The sequence below is a fragment of the Hermetia illucens genome, chromosome 7 (genome assembly GCF_905115235.1).
Source record: "Hermetia illucens chromosome 7, iHerIll2.2.curated.20191125, whole genome shotgun sequence".
Taxonomy (NCBI): Eukaryota; Metazoa; Arthropoda; class Insecta; order Diptera; family Stratiomyidae; genus Hermetia; species Hermetia illucens.
The window spans coordinates 12,283,361-12,310,909 of NC_051855.1; the positions used below are offsets into that span (position 1 = coordinate 12,283,361).

The following is a 27,549-nucleotide window of genomic DNA, read 5'->3' on the forward strand; positions in this document are numbered from 1 at the left end:
ATCGTAATAACACACGAAAAATTGGCGAAATATCATAGAAGGAAAAATTGCTGACTGCGTTTGGGTGCAGCACAAAAATGCATCACTCACCGTAGCGGACAGCAGAAGAGGCAGCATGACCCAAGGATGCCCAAATAAAGAGGAAGCCTTACCAAGGGTGGCGAGTAAGGGTGCAGGGACGGCAACTTCTGCACCTTTTGGTGTCGCTGTTCCGGAAGATCGTCCAGTCAAAATTGGTAGTCCTGAGCAGGTGAATTCGGACACGAACCGAGTGGGGGTGCAGTCGACCATTCTAACTAGAGCCGAAAAGGAAAAGATCATCAGGAAATGCCTAGTAGTAGTGAAGCGAGTTGATGGAACTACTGGACCCCATCTCCTTCTGCAGACGAACGTCGAGAGCAGCGGACAAACGGGTGGAAAGCAGAGACAGCAGCACTACTTGCTGCCCTGCAAGCCCACTACAAGGCGAACCGTCTCTAATCTAGAGTTTATGTGCTCTCTAGAAATCCGATATCTTGGCTGCCTCACAGAAAATGTCGAAGTGGAACAGGTCATGAAGCGTGAATGTCCAGAAGTAACCAATGCCTGGATAGGTATCACCTCTGTAAATGCTCGAGCCCAAAAACTCGCAATAGTGGAACTCTCCGAGCAATATGCGAGGAAACTCCTTGGCAGGGGGAAAATCAAATTGCAAGGGTACGAATATGGATAAAACCCATCAAGTGCTGCATGTGTCTGGACTATGGACATAGCATGCCGCAGATGCGCTCAGACAGACCACCAAGCGAAGTCCTGCAATGAAAGCGAATGTTGAGTTCCCTACAGGGATCGTGGCGCGTCTGGTGAGAGCGTTGCACACTGCGGATTTGGGACGATGTCCAGTTTTTAGGGCGGAACTAGAAAAGGCTAAGACACCACTAGCGTCATCCGCATCCTACAAATTAACACCAGCTGCTAGCGCAATTCGCTGCGGATGTAGAGACCGATCTGGTGCCAATCAGCGAACAATACTGGAACAAGGACCCAGTTTCATGACATCTTATCGGGACTTATCGGGAACCGCTAGTTTGAATATCGGACCCACGCCAGAGTTTCGACGCCCAGACTTCGAAGGAAGCATCCCTGAATATAATTTTTGTGTCGGAATCGCAGGACGGGTGGCATGTCCTAGCAGGCTTCTCGGCAAGTGATCACCAGTACATCACGTTCGAAGCGGCTTACGCTACTTATCAACATACACCACCCCGGCTGCGTGTGGAATGTCGCGAAGGTGCACATCGGGAAATTCGTCGAAGCTCTTGGAGCAAGCAGCGTCGCGCAGGATGGCGCTGCTGATAACTACTACGTGCGAGGCTTCTATGCTCCGGGGGGTCCCAGCCGTGATAAGAATTCTATACCGGTGCACGGCAGAAATCGCCGTCCTATGGAAAGAGTGTCATAAGTTCGGCCGTTTGACACAACGTTTACACGCCCGCGAGAAGACATGCGCCATAAAGGAAAGATATACATCAGCAAAAAGGAGACTCCGCAGGGCTATAAATAAAAGCAAAGCTTGAAGCTGACAGAACCTGATCAATGAGATGAATGAGGACCGGACTTGGCTATAAACGTGCCTCCCGGAAAATCGGATCTCTGCAGATTCACGATGATCAGCCAAGGGAAAAAGAGACCCGGAGCTGCCGTCTGCATATAGACCGGCGTATAGGCTTGACACGGCCGATATGCTAAGCACTTTAGACAATTCATTCCACTTGCAAAGGTCTCTGATGCGACGGGTAAGCGGATGGATGACTGCTCATGGTTTCACCGAAGTAGTTACCTTGCCCAGAAAGAGAACCCGACCCTGCATCCCATATTAATCGGGGAGTTGACTATAGAATCGAGGCCAGCGGCTAAATACCTTGATTTAATGCTCGACTCGAAAATGAGCTTCTTCGAGCACATCAAAGCAGCAGCGGACAAGGTTGCAGATAGAGTCGCGGCCTTGAGTCGGCTAATGGCGAATGTTGGAAGCCCTATATCTACTAGGGGACGTCTACTTATGGGAGCAACGCAGTCGGTTATGCTCTATGGCGCGGAGACATGGGCTAATGCCCTTGAAAAGGAGGTGCATCGTAAGCGCCTTGCTCAAGTGCAAAGACGGGGAGCTTTGCGAGTGGCGTGATTGCGGGAGTAATCCCCGTTGCCCTCCTTGGCAAGGAGCGCAAAGCTATATACCGCCCGTGAAGAATGTCTACGCACCCTTACCGAGTGGCAGCTTTCTTGGCAAAATGAGCCAAGGGGCAGATGGACCCTAATCGACAATTTAGACCCAACTTCTAAGCGGGCTTGGAGGTTTTCAGTCTGTTCTGCACAGGATTGGGAAGACGCGATCTCCTGATTGTATGTTCTGTAATAGAGTTGGTGAAAGGAATTCCCTGACTTGAAGGATACCGAAGCCGGGACAGCGGGAAGGCGGCCGGAAATAATGTGTCAAACGCTTCCAGGCTAGTTCTCTGATGACAGGGAGGTGTTTAGTTGGTTGTCCGATAGTGTACTGTTGCGGGAGTCTTCCCTACCCTACCCTACTCCCCAAAAAAAAAACAAAATGTCTTGCTTAAAACCTTCCTTCTGGGAGACAAATACTCCCGGGGGAAAACGCGAGCGTCGCGCCCGGTTCGACTTGCCGAGCTGAGGGAGTTACGCTTCGAACTTTCACTGAAGCCCTCTGGTTTCCTTTTCTTAGGGTTTGTGTTTTCCTAATTATTCCAACTACCGATTTTTTTTCTTCGGTAAAACTTTGTCTTTTAATTTTCCCGAAGGCATCACCCTCGCATAAAAAATCAAAACTTCAATTAGATTATATACAAATGTATATTTTTTATGCCTTGATCCTCAAGTAGAAGTGTTAATACTATCCCCGAAGCATTTTTTGCTCCTACCACTACTACACAAGTCCTTTCTTCACTTGGTGCTAACGCAATCCATCGCTGTGAACCGATTTTCTTTGCCTAAATTCGTTAGCGCCTTTCACACTGACAAGCATGAATCTGAATCTTATCTGGGGTATGTTTATATAATACAAGTTATGAGTTATAAGATACGTATCTCTCGCATCGAAGGACTACAACATAATTTTCTACGTTCTCAACCCTCCGTTGTTAATAAAGTATTGCTACAGAAAGGTAAGGCACGGAAAATCTTTTGCCAAGGGTAGCGCGATTGACGGAAGCTAAAGTCGAATTAAAAAGGGAAAATGAGTTTCCTTGTCCTAACTTGTTTTATTATTGTGTTGGGTGTTTCTGCCTATCAAGTCAGATCATCCGATTTGAAGTTATCCTTTGCTGACGGTGCTGCACACACATTATATGTTCTTATCCTTCTAGTTGAATTCCTCAGTGTCAAGCTGGATACAGGACGATTGAAGTGATTTATCTTAATTAGTTCCAATTCCATCGCCTTCACTTTTTGCTAATGTGGCCATCAAGGATGCGATTGAAGCCTTGGTTTTTGGCATACTAAGTTTTACATGTCCTGCTATGCCGGCAAGTCAGACCCCTACTTCTGTCAGGATGATAAATGGATGCTAAACACTGACCTGATAATATAAGGAAGACGTCTCACCAGCGCAAAGTAGCAAATAGAAGACATTGGAAGGAAGACGTATAAAGTTAAGATCTGCTGTATTTTTTAATGATCCTTATGTCCTGTAAATCAGTAATGCCTTGTAATCTGTCTGGATGTTTTCCATTGTTACTATTCCGGATTAACGTACTTCGTCTTATGTTTTTCTTATGAAATGAGTCTTATGGGCAGAAGTGTGCTTTCAGTGTACATTTGTACATTGTCCTCTGTGCCCTAGGTAAAATTCGGCTTTAATTGGCGCACATACAGAGGTATTACCCCAAGGATGTCAAGAAAACTCGTATCGACATAATGCCCGCAGAAGAGAGAGAATCATTTCAATTAGATTACAAAACCTCGACATCTTGAAAATGATTTAGTTAGTTACATTTTTTTAGTTGTCCATTAAGGGAGGAGTGTAACCTTTTTAAACTTGAAGCAGACTTTATCGAAGTAGTTTCCAAGGGTTCAAAAAAAGATGGCGAAGAAGGAAAGGAAACAACTGACTACGCTGCCAGAGACACGTCTGTCCAAAGACAAGGAGGCTGCAAACCAAAAGCCAGGACGAGGAAACGAAGAAGGACTAGACCATCAGCTCTGCTCATTAAGCCGATGGAAGGCAAGACATTCGCGGAAGTCCTTAGTGAAATCAGCTACAGGATGACACCCGAAGATAATGGAGTAGATGTGTCTTCCATATGGAAAACGAGGAGTGGCGGAGTTCTCATCGAACTGAGCCCAAAAACGACTAACAAGATTACGTTCTAGGAAGCGGTCAAGGGGTTATTGGGGCTCTTGTTTCCAGCCTAGAGCCCATGTGCTCTCTAGAAATCCGGGATCTTAACTGCCTCACAGAAAAGGTCGAAGTGGAGGAGGCGATAGAGCGTGAATTTCCAGAGGTAGCCAATGCCCGGGTAGGTATCACGTCTGTAAATGCTCGAGGCTAAAAGCTCACCGTGGTGGAAGTCCTCGAACGATATGCGAGGAAACTCCTTAGCAGCGGGAAAATCAAATTGCAAGGGACTGGACAAAAGGACAGCATGCCTGCAATGAAAGCAAGAGTTGCGTTCTCTGCAGGTATCGTGACGCGTCTGGTGAGAGCGTCGCACACACTGCGACAATTTTCAGGGCGAAATTGGAAAGGACTAGGATGCGAAAGGCATAATCCGCACTTTACAAATTAACATGCACTGAAGTGCAACCGCTCACCAGTTGCTAGCACAGTTCGCTTCGGAAGTAAAAGCTGATCTGGTGCTAATTAGCGAGCAATACCGTAACAAGGACCCGTCCTCATGGCATTTCGACTTATCGGATACCACTGCCATCTGAGTTCGGGACAACGTTCGACTTCGTGTTCTTGCCGAACGTCGAGGGAGCGGGTTTGTCTGGATTCAGTGTTTAGGGATAACGTTTTTTAGCGTTTACCTGACGCCGAACGAGAGCATGGAGAGACGAATCCTAGTGGGCGGTGATTTTAATGCCAGGGCATTTGAATAAGGCATGCCTCAGTCAGACACCAGAGGGAAACGGATTCTGGAAATAGCGGCATAGTTTTAAACACCGGATCCACGGCAACGTTTCGGCGCCCAGGCTATGAAGGAAGCATTCCTGACATCACTTTTGCGTCGGAATCTCTGGCATTATCGGTGGATGGACGGGTGGCGAGTTCTAGAAGACAAGTGATCACCAGTACATCGCATTCGAAGTGAATGACGCTACTTGCCGAAATGGAATGTCGCGAGGGCGAACATCGGGAAGTTCGTCGAAGCTCTTGGAGGGCGCTCCCAGGGTGATCGTGTCACAGCTGACACCGTCGTAAATTCAGTGATGAACCTGATAACGACAGTGTGTGAGGCTTCCATGCCCCCGGAGGGTACCCAAGCGCGACAGGCCTTCTATGTACTGGTGGACAGCAAAAATTGCCAACCTACGGGGGGAGTATCATAAGCTCCGCCGTTTCCCACAACGTTTGCACGCCAACGAGGAGGCATGCGCCATAAAGGCACTGTATAGATCAGCAAAAAGGAGACTCCGCAACGCTATAAATAAAAGCAAGGCTCGCAGCTGGCAGAATCTTGGCAACGAGGTGAATGAGTTTCTCGGTGAAGAGCGAACTGCTAATGACCAATACACGCCGGGAAGCACTAGGAGTCCCCGGAGCTGTCGACGTCAATGGAGTGATGTGAGCCTAGCTCTGCCAAGGTGGTAGTTCTGGCGTGTATCAGGAGCCAGCCCTTCGGGACCCTGGTCGGGTAGTGTGCATTGAACTGGTATTAGTAGAACACGTTGCTCCGAGCGAGTGCTGATCCGTCCGTGAGCTAATCGTAGGTTAGGCCTCAGGGAACTGGAGTAGGGGCTTTCTTCCCGAGGGTATACCCGTTCCTGACTATTGCAACCCGCTCCCTTGCACACGATGCGCTTTTAAACAACTTAAAATGCGAACAAAAACAAATCAAATGAGGAGATAGGTGGCGTGGAGAGTGAGCTGGCTGCGTTCATTCGCAGCACGAAAATGTGCCACTCGCCCCAGCGCCTAGTGAAGGATGCAACAAGGGCTGAAATACCCGACGAGACATCGGAACACGCAGACAGAGAGAAAGACGCAAAAGTAATGCGGCACCTGTAACGGAGACAGGAACAAAAATAGTACCACGCAGCCCTATAATTGCGGAAAGAGGCACAGTGGAAACTGCTGAAACTAACCAAATGGTTTCGAATATAAGCCGAGTTGGAGGGCTGTCGACTACTCTGACGAAAGCTGAAGAGGAAAGGATTGTTAAGAAATGCACGGCAGTTGTGAAGAGCATGCGATCTGCGACGTTCCTCCAGAAAAACGTCAGCAAATGGATGATGAGGGCTAATGGAACTGGAGGAGCTCCTGAACAGGATTTCATGTTATAGGCGGACATGGAGAGTAGGAGAAAATCTGCAGGAAGCAGAAACAACCGCGCCTCCCGATGAGAACACTACGAGTACCAAACTGATCGCAGACAATCCATTGCAGAGCGAACTGGGGAAAAAACGAAAGGAGGAAGGGACATCTGCATACTAAGTACCGACCAGAGCACGGAAAGTATCGAGGATTGCGGCCTTTCACAATGATAGAGCACGAAGAAGCGAAAAAGAAGAAGGCGCCAGGTCAGGACCCGGCGGAAGTTTACAAACTAGTGTTCCGCCAACGGTCAGAATTGCTGCTTGAGGCGTTCAACGCTTGCTTGAAGGGTACATTTTTCCTTGTCGCTGGAAAGTGGCCAGACTCGCGCTGATCAGCAAGGCTACAGGAGACTCGGAGCTCCCGCCTGCATACCGACCGCTGTGTATGCTTGACACGGCCGGAAAAAATTCGAGGAGCTCATCAGGAGTAGACTCACTGCGTTCGGGTTCAGAACAGAGAGATCCTCAGTGGATATTATTATGGGGGTCATAGATGCGGTTCATCGAGCCGAAGCACACAGCCACCGATCTCGACGGATAGTGCTCCTTATAACGCTTGATGTCAGAAATGCCTTCAATTCCGTAAGATGGACAGATATGCTAGGCTCACTAGAAAACTGATTTCACGTGCCAAGCTATCTCTTACGGATATTGAGGGATTATCTGAAAGACCGCTCCCTGCTCTATGAGACGGTAGAAGACCAAAGGAGGATGGAAATCACGTCGGGAGTAGCACAGGGATCTATCCTAGGGCCGGACTTTTGAAACGCTTCCTATGATAGTCTGCTGAGACTCGATATGCCCGAAGAATTCTGCCTGGTCGGTTATACAGACGACGTTGCGGCCACATCTTATAAGGCAGCATGCGTGATTGAGGGATGTTCCCGGTGGATATTCTAGCCGGTGATGAGAATCAAGGAGCGAGCCTAATCAAGCAAAGTGAGCGAATGAGGTCATTGGCTAGGAATGGCCGATGGACACACAGGCTTATCCCAAACATAAGTATGTAGACTATGCAGTTCTTAACCGGACACGGTGAATACAGGAAGTAATTCTAGAGGCTCGGTCTCAATGCACCGTCCGATTGTCCTACGTCTCAAGGTACAGTCGAAGAGGCAGAACACGTATGTCCATATCATTACGAAGCTCACTCCCAACATTGACGGAATGGAATGGTTTTCAAAATAGGACTGTACGATTTTATAAGGTCCTTGACATTCAATAAAACATGGAGAGAGAAACTGCAAGTTAATCGCAGAATATATTCTATTGAAATGTGTCAATAGTTCCAAAGACGATGGCTTCAGTTATCTGACTTGAAGTATGCTCATGTGCCCTAACTGGAAAATTATTGATTTCATTTAATCGTCTCAGCATGAATTTAATGTCCTCAATGGTCTTCTCACACAATAAAAAAATCTGTACAGGAGTAAATGAGTGTGTTCTAGAAGTGCAGTAACATATTCGAATGATTCCTTGGAATACTACATATGAGTACATATTCCTATTCATTTTATGCAACAATGCCTCCCATTAGTGAAAGTATATGTGGGTACGTTTATGAAGCTATTTTGAGGTATAATATATTCTATGAAACCTAAGCAGGCATTTCACTCATCTCCAAGAAGACATGATTTTCCTCTCTCAAATTACAGAGAGTCGGAACTATAATATTGATGTCACTTTATGGAAAAAAAATCAATTTAAAACTCGAACGTAATTCTAGCCAACTTTAGGGGTAGTTCCTTAAGTGCTTTACTCAAGGTTTATAACTAAAATTGAATTGGTGTCATACAGGCTCCTGCACGAGACTATACGAATCGAAGATGGAGCAGAATCTTAGCAATAATTTTTATAAGTAGTCTTCATTAATGTTATCACACTTTCGTCAATACTATTTTCCCGACTACAAGGATATGTCCAAAACGCTATTCTAAAAATAGGAATTTTCAAGTCAGCCATTCTTTTATCAGAAGTCATTCAATTTAGGAGCAAGACTAGGGTTATTTATCTAAAGGGTCATTCGTCTTCAGATCACGTATAGGGCTCTGATGAAGTTATTAACGCGATACTTTTATTAATAAGAAACAACTTTCTCGTTCTGTTTTAGGTTTTAGTAATCAAACGCTACTAGCTGTTGTCATTGTCCTTCAGACGAAATGAAACTCTGTACGTGTAATTTGTCATCAAGGAAATAGTCCAAAATGTCCTTACATGCACCTTGCAATATAGCGTCCTATTTTCGGCAGTTTGTATCCCATGACGGAATATAAAGCTCATCCAATAGAAGTTGCTATTATGGATAATCTCGTCCTGGTTGAATTTGAAAAAAAAGGACGAAAGGAAATGTGAACTCTGAATATTGGAACCAAGGGAGGCATTGCTTCCCTTACAGCCATCTACTCGCGCCGGCCTCCAACCTCCAATTTGTCGCCACATTCCTACTGTCAAGGAGTTTCCTCGCATATTGCTCCGGGACTTCCACCACCTCGAACCTCGAGCATTCACAGAAGTGATGTCTACCCGGGAATTGATTAGCGCCCTTTATGGCCTTCTTCACGTCGACCTTTTCTGTGAGGCAATCTTGATCCCGGATTTCTAGAGAGCACATAGGCTCTAGACTAGAAATGAGAGCTAGCTCTCCCCGTAATCCCTTGGTCGATGCCTCCTTAACTGATCTAAGTGCAAATGTCACGCAGATAAGACGAACACAGAAAGGCGACCAGCTATTCGAACTTAAAGTTGGTGACGATGGAGGTGAAGACCTACGGAAGTAAATTGAAGTATCGCTAGGTGAAGCTGCGATCGTCAAAATGAGTAAGGATTCTGTGGTGATCGAATGCAAGGACTTGCAGGAAGTCATCACAAATTCTGAGATCTGCAAAACCTTCCACACCCAATTAGGATTACAATCGATGAGTGAGTCTAATGTGCTTCGACTAGTTAGGAAGGCGTACGGTAACGCGCAGATAGGGTCATAAGTCTTCCTATCGAAGCAGCGAAAAAGGCTACTGTAGTGGGCAAAATACGTATTGGATAGGTGGTCTGTCGGATACGGGAACAGAGTCTTCTTTCTTCTTTTTCTTCAACCTTTGTCCCGTTCACAAGCGGGGTCGGCTCGTCGTGACCGGCTTCGCCATTTGGCTCTATCGAATGCCTGATCTGGGTGCAATCTCGAGGCTTTCAAATCCCCATCCAGCGTATCAAGCCACCGTTGTTTAGGTCTGCCTTTTGGTCGTTTACCATTGGGAACAGAGTGCAGTGCATAAATGCTATAAGTGCTGGCAATTTGGTCACATAGCGAAAGCTTGCACTAGCTCACCAAACAGATCAAATCTCTGCCGCAAATATGGGGAACAAGGCAATTTTACAAAGAACTCCAACGGAATGCCAAAGTGAGCATTCTGCGTGGAAGCAAAAAATTGCGACAGCGCCCACACTGCAGGAAGCAGTGATTGCCTGGTGTTCAAAAATAAGGTCAAATTAAGTTTATGCAACTCAATCTAAATCACTGTAGAGCGATTCAAGACCTACTTCCCCAAAGTGGACTTGAGAATAATGTCGACGTTGCTACTGCATCCGAACAATACCAGGATCTGCATAGCGGAATATAGATAGCAGACAAAAACAGTGAGGCGACGATATGGAGCTGCCCAAAAAAAACTATAGAAGATGCGACAAGAATATCCAGAGGACGGGTTCACACATGACACGATAGAAGGGATATATATATACATTGTTATTGCTGGAGAAAATATCCTTCAATGCAATTCGCTATAATCCCAAAATAATAGCCGGCGGCTTCAGCGCATGGGCAGAAGAATGGGGTAGCGGAGAAACCAACGCAAGAGGACAAATATTGCTAAAGGCATTCTCGCGTTTGAACGTGGTACTTGCCAACTCTGGGGGAGCTAACACATTTCGGAGGGGAGAATTTCAATCGGTGGTAGACCTCACCTTTGTTAGTGATACTCTAACCGGAGACTTACAGTGGCACAGCGATCATCAGGCTATCACCTTCCAAATCTAACAAAGGAATATTATGAGCCCCTTAAAAAAAAATAACGATGAGATTCTCCTTGGAAGAAGACCTTACTGCGACCCAGACAATGGACTAAAAACATTCCGGACAACTTGCGGGGTGCTAGAAGGCTCAGTTCTAGATCCCTTAGTGTTGCTAGGTATGGATAATGGAGTGTTGACGCTACGCCTTCCAGACAACGTGACAACCATGGGCTTCGTCAATGATATCGGAATAACACTAGTTACAAAGCATCAAGACAAAATCGGGATCTACGAAAATGGAACGATATGGGAGATCAACTCCTGCTTGACAAATCCCGGCCTATCACTTGCTGAACATAAAACCAAAGTAGTTCTCATCAGGAAGAGAAGAAAGAACACAATCGTGAAAATCAAAATAGGCGAACAAACAATTTACTCCCAACCATCGCTCAAATACTTGGGAGTGAGGATTGACAGAAGGCTCAACTTAAAAAAAAAAAACATTGAGTGTGCCGCAACTAAGGCATCTTTTATCGCTGCAACGATCTCGAGGATACTACCAAACATTGATGGACCAAGACATGCTTCCTAGGATAGTCAGCTTCATGCTACTCTACGCAGCTCCAGTTTGGGCGAGGATACTACCGAACATTGATGGACCAAGACATGCTTCCTAGTATAGTCAGCTTCATGCTACTCTACGCAGCTCCAGTTTGGACGAGGATACTACCGAACATTGATGGACCAAGACATGCTTCCTAGGATAGTCAGCTTCATGCTACTCTACGCAGCTCCAGTTTGGGCGAGGATACTACCGAACATTGATGGACCAAGACATGCTTCCTAGTATAGTCAGCTTCATGCTACTCTACGCAGCTCCAGTTTGAGCAACTATTCTGGATAACAAAGTAAACTGCAGAAAATTGGGAATGGCATTTCGACTAAGTGCACTTCGAGTATGCAGTGCGTATTGGACAACATCAGGAGAAACAGCATATGTACTAGCGTGGATGCCCGCAACAGACATCGTGGCGCATGAAGGCCGGCGACTCTATGACAAAACATATGCAGTTGGGGAGTCTAGCGTATTTCAACGGCAGCTGCCACGGTGGGAATCTATCGAAAGGTCGCAAAAGAGATGCACAAGTCGCAAACCAGCAGTTGGACATACCGCATCATTCCGGATATTCGGAGATGGTTTGAACGAAGTCATGGGGAATTAAGCTACGAGTTAACGCAATTCTTAAGTGGACATGGAGGTTATCGTGCTTATTTACACCGATTTGGTAACCATGTTGCCCAAGATGTAGTAACGTAGTTGAGAATGCAGAGCATGTCATATTTGATTGCCCCAGGTTTACCGCGCCCCGAACAAGAATAGAAGCGGTCGCAGACAGGCGCCTAACACCCAAAAATATTGTGGAGTTCATGCTGCAATCAACGAATGCTTGTAACCAGGTTGTAAAGGAACTGCAAGCTATTCATCAAAAGCTTAGGCAGGAAGGACTGCGACGAAAACAAGAAAAGGAGAGGACCATAATGAGCCGCAGTTGAAAGCTGATCCAGCCCTGCGACGCAAAAGTTTATAGGAGAATGAGAGTGAGCAGTAGGCTTTGAACCTTCCAGACAGACAGACGGACAGGCAGGCATCGACCCGATTCTGCAGCAGTAGGCTTTGAACCTTCCCAACTTCCAGACAGACAGACGAACAGGCAGGCATCGACCCGATTCTGCAGCAGTAGGCTTTGAACCTTCCCAACTTCCAGACAGACAGACGGAGAGGCAGGCATCGACCCGATTCTGCAGCAGTAGGCTTTGAACCTTCCCACCTTCCAGACAGACAGACGGACAGGCAGGCATCGACTCGATTCTGCAGCAGTAGGCTTTGAACCTTCCCAACTTCCAGACAGACAGACGGACAGGCAGGCATCCACTCCATTCTGGTTTTGTTTTAAAATCCTACAACCTCTCTCCTGCCATGGCGGGAAATTTATCAAAGGATGTGTGTCCACCCCTCTTCCTTGATCACCCAAGTTTACTAATATCAACCTAATTGAAAATGATTGGAGGTTTATAGGAAACAAAACCTTATGAAGAAAGTTCACATCCACAAAGTATGCCTGGGCAATAGATACAGATTCATCTGATGCCTATCTCTCAAAAGCTGAATAAATATCCACAAATATATGGTGCGTATGCGTATATCTAACAATTTCCTCGACATGTAGTTGGAATTTTTCACTTTCCCTTGTTTTCGAACGTATCCTCGAGAATAATTCCTGTTTCACTTTCTTCGGGGGCCTGATATATTCTTGTTTTCCTTTCGATTGTTTTGCCGCCATAGTGTCTCCCTAGAATTCCTAATGCATTAAGACAGTCCCAAAGGAAAATTAGAAATTTATTTTCGGAAAAAGGCTATAGACGCCGTATTATGTGCATATGGAGTTTGATACGTTTCTTATCAAGCTTTTTGCTTTGTTTTACATAGACCTTTAGTGAACTCTCGCGGATATGCTACTGAGAACCCAGCCCCCCCTCCCTGTACTAGATACGTTTATAAATATTTGATAGATGAAGGATATATCTTACGAGAAAATTGTATAGTAAAAACTTGACGCCAAAGTGCCGCGACATAACCACTTGAATGGCGACATTGCTCTATCACTATTCCTTTGTAATATTTTCGAATGGTGACCGATACTCACGTGCTCCTTGTTGGGGGAGCTCAATATATTACTTGTAGCTATACAAGGACAAATGTGTGTCACATCTCCTGGACTAGTCGCAAAGAGACATACTTGGGACTGGTCTGGTCAGTACTAATGCTATGGAACTGTTAACCATGACACCTTAAGGACATTATTCATATCCTATGACATCTCAACACAATGACCCAAGAGTAGTGAAGTTGAACCAAGGGAAAGCAAACTTCGTTGACTCCCCTACTCCTGCATCTTATCTGTCGAGAAATTTTTGTTTGTGATGCCAAAAAAAAAATCCCGGAAGAGACTCACCCCCTTACCCCGGGAGAATCATAGCAAATCAGGCAAAATGTAGATCAGGCAGACCTGGCAATAGAAAAGGAATAAAAAAAATATTGGTTGAAGGAATTTTCGGTTAACATTCCGTGTTACATTACACGGCGCCTTAGATACTTCCAAACAGAGTTCTTTCAGTGCTGGTTCACTAGTAGGCAAGTAGCCAGACATCCTGAGAGACCGACCAGCTGGCAAAAGAAGCGAAAGTATTTTTTGCTTGAATTCTCACATTTTATTGTTGTTGATTACCATAAAACCGTTCCACTTGGGGCTTTATCGTCCAAAATTTTCAAGTTTTATCTGCTGAAATGAGACTTCTCTTCATGTTTGTTTTTGATATCAAAGATTCAGGAAATCATCCTGAATAGTTTTTACAACATTTACAGCACTTAAAAACGAAGACCACGACGGAGACACGTGGTTGGAGACAAATGATGGACAACAAGATAGAAGTGGTTGTGGAAATGAAGCAAGAAGACAATATTATCTGAGAAAGCCATTCGATCCGTTGCTATAGCGTATTTGGATTTAGAGCAAAAAGATAACCTACTATGATTGTAAGAGCAATAAAAAGTTCCTGTTGTTGGCTAGCCAAACAAATTTATTGCACATTGTCAAGATGTCCTTGTAATATAGTCTTTCTCTTACAGGTTAGTGGGCTTTGCTTGTTATGGAAAATAAGTGAGATTTTCAACAGATAAATAAATAGATATTGCGGCAATTTTTCTCTTTTGGATTTGTTCCGGTGGACGGGATTGATCGACGGGTTTAGTCTAAAGCGCGGTCCTTCCTCGTTGGTAATATCAACCCATGAAAGGGCTCTACTCCTTTGACAAAAAACCGGGAGCGATGAAGAAATTAGGGAATTGAGGAGCCTAATTTGTAGAAGGCGGTCAAAGGGTAGTATGAGTCCCAAGGCGAAACGTGGATTGGTACCCACGATGGAGCATAAAACCTGGGAAACGCCTGCTGGACCAACACCAACAGCTCTACTACCAAACCCTATCTCCACCTCCACGTGGTGACCGTTGGGAGCTCTTTCTTAATGAAAAACTGCAGACGGAGAAGGCTAAAGGCGAGTCTCCCGCGCCTAAAAACGGGGCAAATTGTAGGTTGGGGGTTGGGTAGAACTGACAACCCTACAAGGAAAACAACTTATTACGAAGTCACAACAGGAGCCCCGAACTGGACTGATAACACAACGATGAACCCGGCAATGACAACGGAATAACAATTTGCGCATTTTCTCATGGAACGTGCGCTCCCTGTACAGAGATGGAGCTGCCGAGTAGCTAGGCGATACCCTGTCCCAATATAGGATTGATGCAACAGCGTTACAGGAGATGCGTTCGACAAGGATCGGTTTCCTGAAGAAGAATCTCTACACCATATACTATAGCGGCCATCCAGTTAACGATGTGCTCAGAGTAGGTTTCTTAGTCAGCCAAAAAATGATACCTGCTGTCAGCGGCTTTGAAAATATAAGCCAACGGCTATGCACTCTGCGCTTGCGAGGCAAATTTAGCAATATAAGCCTCATTAACCTTCACGCCCCTACAGAGGAGACTGCAGAGTCGGAGAAGGATATTATACCTTCTACGAGGCAGTAGAACGAACCCTCGAAGCCTGTCCCAGATATGATATCAAAATCATACTTGGGGATTTTAACAGCCAAGTAGGAACGGAGCCCGTATTCGGGTGATACATTGGTTTCCATAGTTTACATCAGAATACAGACGATAACGGACTGAGGATTATTCAATTAGCAGTGTCACACTAAATGGTCGTTGGAAGTACCTGGTTTGCGCGGAAAGCGGTCTACAAACAAACGTGGGCCTTTCCAGACGGGACCACTTTCAACCAAATTGACCATGTGTTGATCGAGGGCCGCTACCTCTCAGCCATGATGCATGTCAGAACATATAGGGGGGGCCAATATAGACTCGGATCACTATCTCGTTGGCATAATGCTCCGAGCTCGAATAACAATTATACTATATACCAGGAGCTTCTAAAACTTCCAGCCATCCAAATACCATTCTTCATCGGCCTTAGTAAAGAATGGAGTCAATTTATTGAATTATACAAGTTCAAGGAGTTTCCTATATTCGGCTCAAACTTCTATTTACTCTGCAAGACCTCAGATAAAGGACCTAAGCCATTCATTCCGTCCGATTTTCGCAAGGAATTATTTCACGCAATACACCATCTTGCGCATCCAGGCATCAGGACACCGAACTGGTTGGTCATTGGAAATACTTGTTGCCGTCCATGAACAAGGACATAAACGTCTGGGTCAAACAACGCATCGCGTGCCAGAAGTGCAAAATCAACAAGCACGTAACAAAGGAATTAGTCGTATTCCATAGGTTGACCAAGCACTTCCACATCATCCATCTTGACATCATTGATCCTTTGCGAGGCTCGTATGGATACAAGTATTGCCTCACAATCATCAACAAGTTTACGCGGTGGCCTGAAGCAATACCTCTTACCGTGTCCGAGAATAGATTCTGCTCTTTGGTATACCAGCCGGCACGGACTAGGGAATGCCGTTTGAGTCTACTCTTTTCTCGGAGTTAGGTAAGCTCCTGGGTTTCGAACGACACAGGACTACTGCATACCATCCGCAGTCCAACAGTATGCTGGAAAGTTGGCGCCTTAATGGCTGGTTCCGTCGCGGTCGCGGTCCTTGCCTTTCGTCCTCCTCGGCCTTCGCGCAGCCCACCGAGAGAATTTCACGGCCAGCCCCACGGAGATGGTGTACGGAGAGAATCTACACCTCCCCACCAACCCTGTGCTGGTCATCAAGCGACTCAGACATGCTTTTCTCCACATTGATGATCAAACCCGCGCTCTTCAGATGAGCAGCTACCTGTTGGAGAATGAAAATGTGGCCCTCGGACGTCTCAGATAGGACCAACAAATCATCCAAATAAACGAACACTTGATTCCTCAGATGGGCTGGAATCACTTTGTCCATTAACTCACACAATGTTTGTTGAGCATTGCACAATTCGAAAGGCGTTGTTCGGAACTGATGCAAGGGTCTCCCTTGGATGACGAAGGCGATCTTATCTCTTGACGCCTCTTCGAGGGGTATCTGCAAGAAAGCGTCCTTAAGTTCAATACCGGAAATGTATTGAGCCTTAGGCAACCGACTCAAGACCCCATGAAAGCTTCTCCACAGCTGACCATACCGGATAGTGACGCTGTTTGATCGGCTTGGCATCTCCTACATCAATGTGATGGGATACCAACAATGAACGTCCCAGTCCTTGTTTCGTGAAAGAGGGCCAAAATGTCATCTGGCCCCCCATGAAGAGGAAAGGAAGACGGGGGCCACTCGTCGCGTAGGGGCCATAATCAGCTCAGGGCTAGCGCTTCCCCGTCTACCACCCCTCTCTCTCTGTCCTCTACAATATTACTTTCAATTTTGGAAATATCTGTTTCGTGTTAAAGGGTTGAAAGTATTTAAGGTCTTGACACTCGTGTCAGAGATAATAGAATGGCTTTATTTTGTATCCTAGCCAGATTGGAACTTGATAATTCTACACATGATTAAATTGTATATAAAATGTAAAATAAAATTGATATTACTCACCAACTTTCATCAATGATGGCAAAGCGTCGACTTTGGTGAACGATTGTGAGATTGTTGTAAAGAATGTTAATGACAGTATTATGTTGGCTTTGTCGATCATATCCGTCATCATAATTAAATCACTGATTTTTATTCACACGACCTTATTATTATTAAGTTTTTTTTTATATATATTTGGTTGATTTTCCTGTGTGGACAGACCCGATTTTTGCTGTATGGACAAAATAAAAAAGAACCGGGAAACCAAATATTAGTTCGTTTATTTATTTTTTTGTAGGGAATAACTTATATAAAATAATAAAATAAATTAATATATATATTCATTCAAATAATTGGGTAAAGATTCCATCATCAAAAAATCAAAAGCTCTACCGTTTAACGGCCAAAAGCAACAACAAGTTGTTAATGATCATATTCAAATTTATGAAACCGGAACAGGAAAACTTAACGGCTGACATGAGGATTTGCGATAATCGACGCGAATATTCTACATTCAGGAGTAAACTAAAGGCGAAAGGCGTTATAATGCATTAAATAACGCTCCTACGAGTATAATTCACGAGCACTTAATGTGCATTGCCTCAAGCACGACTAACTAGAACAATTAAAATATATCAGTATCACGGGAGAGTTTACTAATATGCCCATATGTGTAACGCGACTTAACTACAGGGAGAGTATCTTGCTTTCATTAGATACGTTACCCACACAAAATGCACCACATTTTAATTTAATTAGAATGCTTGTTTGCTTGAGGCAATTCTCACCATTTCTTTTCTCAGCGCATCAAAACTGGGTATTATACACAAACCTTACATTCACATTGTTTCATTAAATTAACAATTACAAAAGTAAACCCAAAGGGTTCACGTCAGGATTAATTAGCTACTGAGGATTTTATTTGGTTTAATATTTTCACGACACACTTAAATTTGGTCCTGTTTTAAAACGTATGCTTGAATCAGCTCAAACTGTCCGTTTCATAGTACATCGGTCAACTTCCGCTTCAACCAAAACATTCACTTGTTTTGGGTATGTTAGAAAAGGATCATTGCCACCGTTCAATCCAGAAAGCTTCCAACGACTATGGAAATATCCGGCATTTCGGACTAACAAACGGCGTTATTTTTGCCTTCCTTCTAAACGTTATGAAGGCTGGGCGAACACTAACACATAAAGCATTGTAAAATGACTCTCAGCAGCTTATCTGTGCCGGGTAGTGACTTCGTTGCCTGCCACCCACAAAGACTGTTCAGATATCTTCCTTCCACCTTTCCTTCTGAGCTTCACTACTTAGCGGCTAAAACTAAGTTAATGCAAGTTTAGAACCAGCATAGACATTAACCGTTATAAAGCTTTTTGTGGGAGGTCGTTCTGCTAAATGACAAAAAAATTTAACAGGTAACGTATCGCTACCTTTAGTCACTTCGGGAAATAACTACAAATTTTTGTTGCAAAAACAAACTAGCCCGTCGCATCATAGAAGGTATAATTTTACCCACCAAATTTGCCATAGGTAGACCGGATGATGGCAGTTTGAAAACAACACAACGTTATTTGCAATTCACAGAAAAATCCGTTCAAAAGCGCTATAACATTGGAAGATGTCACCAGGGCGAACAGGTTCGCTTTTAAAAAAATCCTTCACCAAGTATTGTGGGTAGCGAAGTTTCATAGTTGGTCAGCCAGAAGAAAACTGGTCATCTCCGAAAATGACAGAGAAAACAGTCTGCCTCTGTGAAAGAATGTGCTATCAAATACTATTCAGAAAAATCACGGTTTTAAGTAAGCCAATACGGAGCACAAAACTTACGATATAGATGCAACCCTTAACTATGGCGGCGGGAATCAGTTCGGGTTCCAAAGTATCCATAGTGAATAAATTGGTATCTATTGACCCTCTTGCCGCCCAACCGGGCCGAGGGGCGACCAACCTAAGGATGGGCTGAAGGCAACATCCAAAAGCCCGCATCACAACGATGATGCGTTTTAACGCAAAGTGTGTGCGATCATACAAGAATGTATTGCTACATTCCGATTGTCTCAAACACTTCAAGCAATGACGCGGTAGAACCACCACTACAGAGACATAGATCTTAAATGGAAGACAATACGAATCAAGACCGAAGCCTACCAGGTCAGATTATTACCAGACCGGACTCTTCGGACTATAGCACAGGTTGCAAGAATAACCGCGTCCAGCCCTAAGATCGAGCGTTCGCTGTGGTGTGCGGTTTTGATACCACAAGCTCCTAAGACGGTGACTGTTGTTATGAGAGCCAGGAAGTAAAGTCCAGCCGGCTCAGATTTTCAGGGCCAGTGCGTAGTGTCCACAAAGGAAAGCAGCTCTCCTACCTTGCAGCTATAAATATCTCTGAGGTCCCCAAAGAATGTGTTACCCAGTGTCCGTAGCCTGACTCTAGCTAGAACTGCGTAATCGCAAAGGAAGTGCCTGAGGGTTTCTCCATCTTCTCCGCAGCTTCGGCAATGCGAATTGTAGGGTATGTCGAGCTTGGCGGCATGGTCCCCTATGCCCTATTCAGATCACCATAATCTTGTATGCATTTGCACACGCCTGGCACAGTAGCTCTGGTGATCGGGTTTTGTTATAAGCGGGCCAAATCCTCCCTGACTTGGCACAGGCGATGAACCTTCGCCATCTTAGGTCTGCGGTTGCTAAGTAATGCAAGTAGATTCCGCCCTTGACAGTTGCCAGCGAGACATCAATTGTACCCGCCGAATGACCGCCAATTGCAGAGCCCCGTCTGGCTTATCCGTCAGTCCGCTGATTCCCCTTTATGTTCATATGACCGGGAACCCCTCTATGGCCTTTTTCCCCGTGCAAGCCGACATAATCTTGTATGCATTTGCACACGTCTGTTCTTGATAACTTCACCAAACTTCCTTCGGCCGATCCCCCCGATGGGGTCTCTGAAGGTTCTGGAGATCTCTCCGGCAAGATTTAAACAGAAAAGTGTCCAGCTACGATATGAGAGGGATCTCTGGTCAGACATTCTCCAGTTCTCCAACCTAAGAATGTCATTGTCGGTTAGTAGGGTGATGACAAGAACCTCTTTCCAACCTTCATAGTTCTCTGAACTAGGGTAATGGAAGGTTGGTGTACTGCCCCTGTTATACACCGATAGCTTTGAAGTAATAATAAATTCAAAGAATGACTCACCTCTCTAGTTGATTTCCGAGCTGCCCCAAAGTGTATGTCTTGAATTGGTGTCGCAGCTTATCAACAGGTTGGCTTTTTTTGTTGCTACGGTATTTGTGCGATGTTGTAGTTCTTCTGGCGGAGCTGATCGGTGGTGAGTCATGTAAGCCGAGGGAATATACACGTTTTCCACTCCCGCTTGCTCCGAAATATACACGTTCTCTACCCCCGCTTGCTCCCATTTGACCACAACTAGGTCACTGAAACGCAGGTCCGGATATAGAAAAACGTGCAGACTCTTCTCCGCGAGGGTCCATCTGTCCTGATCAGCGTCTCCTGTGCTGTGGAATAAATCATATCTGCTTTGGAGCCCTTTAATGGTTCGGTCGCCTCCGATCCAAGGCTCCTGTACTAGTACGAAATCCTCCTCTAGGAGGAATGCAAACAGGTTAGTCGAGACACACTTCGAGGGCTGCAAATGCGCCGATTGGATCCAGGTCGTCGTCCGGTTTTGAAGAGCGGAACACTTTCATCTTTGCGTTCCTGATTCCGAACCGCCGCGTCCAGCGTCTCCAAGGACTCTCCGTTTATACAAAGCAGAAAAGGTTGGCTGTTTGTCTGGGGTTCCTCCTCCTTGATCACTATCCAGTCTCCCATGGGAATCCTAGGGTTTTGGTGGTGCAGGAATTGGACGGGCTTGTCTTTATCCATGCGAATCTTCGGCAACCAGATGCAGGCGATCGGTCTCCTGAGAATCCCGTCGCAGGTGTTGACTTTGAGTTTTACGCACTCCCGAGCATCGTTGATCTCACCGACGCACGAACCGAGAAAGTCCCTGAATAATTGGTCGCCGTAAGCTATAACATGGAACCCATTGACCCGCTGAGAGGAATCAAAGCAGGGGATGGATCCCGTGTGTTCACCTTTGGCGTCCAGGAAATGCTCAATGACCATCTCGGACAGTCTGACGTCAACGCTGGTTCACAATTCCGGCGCTAGTTTGCCGCTAGTAGATCAAGGATTCCATCAGCATCACACGTAAGAACTACAAAAATTGCTTTCATGTTGCGCCTTGACTTTCCGCAAATCCTCGCTGAAACCGAATGTTCGGATATGAACATGTGCGTTTTGGTGGGATGGGAAAGCAATCACCATTCAAAGAAGCCTCTTAGGACCAGACAGAAAAAAAAAAACAGAACGAATTAGGTCAATTGGAGCCGCATAACGCTCCATATTTATTTGACAAAGAACAATAAACTTCATCAAACTTCAGTTTAAAGTTATTCTACTTTCACTATACTAACAGGATCATATTTTATTTCACGTCTTTGCTGAAAGTACCACATAATTGTTACATATCAAGATAAAAAGAAAATAAATGCAGCAAGTGGAAGTTATTTGCTTTACTAATGATTTCAGGAAGGAGGGGTGGATGCGCGTGAATTTCAGACTGCAATGAAATAACTATGAACAAATTCAGCCTAAAATCTGGGGCAATTTATTACAAAAAGGAAACTCAATAATGAATGCTGCGAGTGTCGGTCCACATAACGCATGGAATTTAGCCAATTATCAGACCACATCCCAGCCGAAATTGGGTCTTGACGTGATTTAATCGGCCGCTCAGAGCGAACGAAAATGGCAGAGGTTGAAGGCGTTTCTCTAACACGCCGCTGACATTCCAATTTGAGTCGACCATCCCTGCAATTGTGACATCCAATGTAGTTTGCTGTGAACATTTAAAAAAAACAACCAGGCGGACATACCTCGGAATACCAGGTCGGCTTTAGGTAAATCCACTTGATAGCCGACAGATGCAACGGACTCCTGCAGTCGGAAGCTCGTTTCGAACTCGACGCCAACCTGTAATTGCTCACTAGCCTTTTGGTAATAACAAATATGAACACCCCCGGCACCCACAGTGCCCGACCAAGTAGATTTCTCATCTCCGTATCGTCCCGCTGCTGATACAACAGCGACTTTCCCACCTGGAACATTCGGTCCGTACTGATAAGCGATTTCCCCGCCAAGGGCACATTTTTCTGAGACCGATTGCAAATAGTGAGCCACCACGACCCCAGAGTTGGTGATAATGTTGGGGTTGACCACTGTAAGGGACGCGGTGAAATCCTTGCCACGATAATCGGTTGTAAGTTGCGCTGCTGTGACTTTGCTTTGTTGGATCTGGATGGAAATCGGAAGTAGAGCTGCAATCCTAGTTCCAGAATGGACAAGAGTTTGTAATTTACCTGAGATGCGAACTTTAGACGAAGTTGTGGTGAGAATTGGTGAATGAGATTTGCGTTTAGGTTTCCAGATGGATCGATGTCGCCTAGCAATACGGGATAAGCTTCATTAGGCGTGAACTGTTTTGTCCCAACGTATGTTGCACCGAATCTGTACCCAGACGGGCTTGTCGAGCATAAGTTAAGTGTGTGCGAAACTTGGAAGTGATTGCTGAGCCCCTTGTTCAGCATCATCTTTGCACCTTCGAATGGCACGGGCATGACATCTGAAAGAACACAGGAGGGACCATGGACCCATTTTTCGCACCGTAAGAAAGCAATGAACCCCAATTATTGCAAGGTTAGCGCCTCACCTTTACACTTTTTATGTAAATCTTCAATTGTCCCCGGATTCACGGTGTCTTCACCGCTCGCAGCAGTCTCTTTTGTAGATAAGCTGGCCGAGGGCACCGGTTCCGGTATGTCGACCTTGCTGTCAAACAGAGGCGGTGGGGGCTTCGAAGCGGCAAGCACATTTCCCATCTTCGAGTAAGATTTGACTAGTCCGAATGTGTTGAAAGACTTTTACATAAGCAAATGGATTGTCACTTGGGATGGGAACTAGCAAGGATAAATTGTCGTAAAGGGACACACGGAATTTAACTATAAAATATATAAGTGTATATTATGAAATTTGTACAAATTAACGCAACGGAAAATGCACGAACCGCGCGACACCCGAAATGACAGTTGAATGGCCCACCATATGACTTGAAGTTGACAATTGGATTTTCGGTCCAATTGGAATTGAAACGAACATTTTACAGTGTAGCAATGCACGTGGAAAGTATTTCAATGTCAGAATTTTGGCTAAGCTAAAGGTTAAATGTGCTTAATCCAAGACGAGAACCACTTAAACGGACCACAATAAGAGCCCCTCCCACCTGGGGCTCGCAAAACTCGGAGCTGTTAATAAAATTCCTCATAACGAAAATGATCTCGGTTACATGCGTGAACAATGCAAATTACAAAACTTGAATATGCTTTATTGATGCCAAAATCTACCACAGACCTAAACGGTTCTTAACTGTGATAAAACAGCTTTGGAAAGCCTTGTCGAATACTTGGTTTTCAGCACTCCTAAGCTCGGCCCAACTTAGTCCAACCTTCCAACCTTTAGAGTCAAGAACCACTTGGTGCTCGCACTTAGCTTACGACGATGTCTGTTGGCGACCCGTCGCTCTCAATGAACAAGTGTTGAATGAAAATATAGCGTCGTATCGCCACCATCAACGGCCCAACAACCGATATCCGGTCTAGGCCTGCCTTAATAAGGAACTCCAGACATCCGGATTTTGCACCGAAGTCCACTAATTCGATATCCCTAAAAGCTGTCTGGTGTCCAGGCCTACGCCATTGCTCCATCTCCCCCAGGAGTCACCAACGATCCTTAACGGGTCGCTTACGATACGGGCAATGGCGTTCCCGAGGTACCCGAGCAAGAAGTTCTGACCCCTTAGCTGCCATACTACCTGCGCCCCAAGTAGTAGCCTCGAGAAAGTTTCTGAGTGAAGAGCGAACTGCTAATGACCAATGCCCGTCGGGACATACTGGGAGTCTCCGGAATCGTCGACAACTCCTTGTCGATGTCGATGGGGTGATGTGAGCCTAGCTCTGCCACGGTGGTAGTTGTGGCGAGTATCAAGAGCCAGCCCCTTCGGGACCCTGATCGGGTAGTTTGCATTTAACCCGAGCGAGCGCTGATCCGTCTTTGAGTTCCGGGAGCTAATCGTAAACCAGTCTTCAGGAAACTGGGGTAGGGACTTTGTCCCCGAGAGTATATCCGCTCCTGACTATTGCTGCCCGCTCCCTTGCACACGATGCGTTGGTAAAAATCTTAAATGGCAAACAAAACGAACGAGGAGATAATGGGAATGGAGAGTCATCTGGCAGCACGAAAATGAGTCACGCCCAGCGAAGGACACAGCAAGGGCTGAAATACCCAACGAGACATCGGGGATGCGCAAACAGAAAAGAAGACTCGTAAAATGATGTGGCGCCTGCAACGAAGAAGGGAACCCAGACAGTACCACGCAGTGCTGTAATTGCGGAAAGAAGCCCAATGGAAACTGTCGAAACCAACGAATATAAGACGAAGGTTAGCGCTGTCGACTACTCCGGCGAAAGCTGAAGAGGGAAAGGTTTAAGAAATACACACAGTTCTTAAGCGCATGCTATCTGCGACGTTTCAAAGAGCGAACTGGGGACAGAACGAAAAGAGGAAGAGGCATCTGAAGGAGACTTCACTCAAGTACTCTCCAGGGCTCAAAAGATGAAGGCAAAGATGAACAAGAGACAACAACACGCCGAGGCATCAGAAAAACCTCTGCTTAAAATTAAGGCGGACAGGAAGCACCAAAAGAAACGGTGGAGAAACGAGGGAAGACTAGACCGCCAGCTCTGCTTATTAAGCCGACAGAAAGCAAGACTTTTGCGGAAGTCCTCAGTGAAATCCGTTACAAAACCAACCCCGAAGATAGCAGTGGAGAAGTGCGTTCCATTCGTAAAACGAATGGTGTTAGAGTCCTAGTCGAACTAGGCCCGAGGGCAACAAATAAAGTTACGTTCAGTAAAGCAGTCAAGGGACTTCTGGGAGAGAAAGCTTTGGTTTCCATCTTTCCTGCTGAGACTTCTGGGAGCGAGCCTGGAACCCACGTGTTCTCTGGAAATCCGAGACCTTGACCGCCTCACAGAAAAGAACGAGGTAGAAGAGGCCATCAAACGCGAATGTTCGGAGTTAACCAATGCCCGGATTGATATCACCTCTGCGAACTCCCAAGGCCAAAAACGCTGTGGTGGAAGTTGGCGAGCAATACGCGAGGAAGCTTCTAAACAGCGGGAAAATCAGAATTGGTTGGGTAGTGTGTAGGATACGAATCCGGGCCACCCCAATCAAATGTTCCTATGCAGGGACCGTAGTGTGTTTGATAAGAACGTTGTGCACACTGCTGGCTCGGGGCAGGGTCCAGCCTTCAGAGCAGAACTGGAACGAGCTAGGACGCCGTCAACATGATTCGCATCCTACAAATCAATATGCACCGAAATGCAACCGGCCACGAGTTGCTAGCGCATACCGGAGCTGATTTACTGCTTATCAATAAGCAGTACCGAAACAAGGACCCAGTTTCATTGCTGGCGCTGTCATCTGGCCGGTGTTTAGGGATAACGTTTTTCAGTGCCGAATAAGACAATGCCGGAGTTTCGACGCAGGCTTGATGCTTTGGAGGACGCTATCTTGGGAACAGATGGGCGGTTCCTGGTCGGGGGTGACTTCAATACTAGGGCACTTGAATGGTGCATGCACCACTCAGACTCCAGAACGAACCGGATTCTCGAAATAGCGGCGAGAACAAGACTGGTAGTTTTAAACACCGAATCCATCCCAAAGTTCTGACGCCCAGGCTGCGAGGAAAGTATTCCCGATGTAACCTTCGAGTCGGAGTCACTGGCGTCGCTGGTGGACGGGTGACGAGTTCTGGAAGACTTCTCGGCAAGCGCCGTCGAAGTTGTGGAGACTCCGCAGCGCAATAAACAGGAGCAAAACTCGCTGCTGGCAGGATCTAGTCGACGAGGAGAATGGGGACCCGTGGGGACTCAATTACAAACTGGTAACCAGAAAAATCAGGGCTCTATGGAAACCCTGTTTACTTAAGGCCGAGCAGATGGACCTTATTGTATTGGGGATGATGACGTCGGCGCGGAGAGTGCAGAGGACGGACAGTCCTCTGCACTCTCTATAAAAGAGTTGGAACAGGGAGTCCCATCTATGAAAAGGATCTCGATGTCAATTACGATGTCCCGTTTGGGGAAAGTGGGGTCTATTATGGCGAAGTTCAAGCCTTTATTGAGAAGCGAAAGCTGTTCCCGTGTAAAGTGTTCGTTGGATACATAGTTAGATATGAATTCTTCCTTCCGTTTCTCTCTCGGGCCAGGGAACAAGGCCCGCTTGTGTTGTGGTGACCGCCTTTTTTTCCAGTATGCTCCTGTTTCTGGCCTTTTCGCAGGTGTAGGGTCTATTGTTTTTTTTCCCTATTAAGAGTTCAAGGCACTTGATTCTGCACCTTCTGCTTGCTCTAGATATCACCACACTAGATGGTATAGCAACACCCATGTCCTTATTCCCAAAAAAACTTCGCCTTCTTTCGCAGGGCGTTCCATCGTCGTCGACTGGGAGCCCTTCCAGGTTCCCACATACCGGAATTAGACCATCCACATCACCAGCTTCCCTTTCTTCTGCATTTCCTAGTAGAGGCGGAGGAGAAGGTTCTAACAGGCAACCCAGTGGTCCCTTCTCCTGTGCGGTTGAAGTTTCCTTCTGCCGAGACTTCCTCCTCCGTATTTTAGAGGAGTTAGGTAACAGTGTCACCGACAGACCGACCATAGTCAGGTTACCAGTTCCTCTTATTAAGAGAGTTGCTGTACTATCCTTTCTGGCTGACAGACAGACAGACAGATAGACAGAGTGTACACCAAGTAAATGAAAAAATCTGAAAATTTTGGAAAAGGCTCGACAACGACTGCGCAGAATACGTAAATAATTTTCGTCCCCCATTTCTGAATTGCTAAAATGAAATGCGATTTTTAAATTCCAGGTTGGGTTCAAAACCGAACAGGCTGACTCAATTCACACTTACCTCATTTGCATACCCATCAATATTTTATCAAGGACCTTGCATATGTACATCTGCAGAATCGACATATATTATGAACATAAAAAATGGCAATGTGTCAACTGAATTCACGCGTATAACCGTCTCCATTAAAACCCATACTGCATTTTGTAATGTACAAAAATTCAAAAATGAAAAATTTACTGATTATGGAAATTAGGCACAATCCCTTTTTCCTTTATTCTTCAATTTTTATTTGCATCCCTTTCGACATTTCCATTGACGGTGTCCTTGCGTCGAAAAAAAGCGC

The 27,549-nt window shown here is 45.6% G+C and overlaps 2 protein-coding genes across 5 annotated transcripts in view; both read right to left on the reverse strand.

The window, feature by feature from the left end:
• LOC119660961 (glutamate receptor ionotropic, kainate 2) overlaps window positions 1-18,332 on the reverse strand; it is a 45,556-nt gene extending 27,224 nt beyond the window's left edge. For all 3 annotated transcript variants that reach the window (XM_038070004.1, XM_038070006.1, XM_038070005.1), the window contains exons 1-2: window positions 17,952-18,332; window positions 17,185-17,395 (exon numbers count right to left, since the gene is read on the reverse strand). In XM_038070004.1, the coding sequence (XP_037925932.1) occupies window positions 17,185-17,296 (112 nt within the window). In that variant the 5' untranslated portion in view covers window positions 17,297-17,395; window positions 17,952-18,332. The remainder of the gene's footprint in view (window positions 1-17,184; window positions 17,396-17,951) is intronic.
• Window positions 18,333-21,546: 3,214 nt separating this feature from the next.
• Window positions 21,547-23,339, reverse strand: LOC119660962 (mitochondrial import receptor subunit TOM40 homolog 1-like). 2 transcript variants are annotated; one of them, XR_005250500.1, is made up of 5 exons: window positions 22,944-23,339; window positions 22,594-22,856; window positions 22,111-22,528; window positions 21,850-22,045; window positions 21,547-21,794 (listed from the first exon to the last, which is right to left on the reverse strand). XR_005250500.1 is itself a non-coding variant. In XM_038070007.1 (4 exons), exons 1-4 carry the CDS (start codon window positions 23,110-23,112, stop codon window positions 21,906-21,908), a joined length of 990 nt encoding a protein of 329 aa, XP_037925935.1. In that variant the 5' UTR covers window positions 23,113-23,339; the 3' UTR covers window positions 21,547-21,905. The 2 variants fall into 2 exon arrangements, 1 of the variants encoding a protein (XP_037925935.1); XM_038070007.1 differs by having other exon boundaries at window positions 21,547-22,045.
• Window positions 23,340-27,549: the final 4,210 nt, after the last annotated feature.

Bases quoted from the DNA above. Each gene is read 5' to 3' on its own strand.
- LOC119660962 (XM_038070007.1), bottom strand. From the start codon at position 23,112: ATGGGAAATGTGCTTGCCGCTTCGAAGCCCCCACCGCCTCTGTTTGAC. The intron at 22,857-22,943 runs GTGAGGCGCTAA...GTGTTCTTTCAG, and splicing joins TTTACATAAAAAGTGTAAAG to ATGTCATGCCCGTGCCATTC. The intron at 22,046-22,110 runs GTATGTCCGCCT...TCACAATTGCAG, and splicing joins AGCCGACCTGGTATTCCGAG to GGATGGTCGACTCAAATTGG.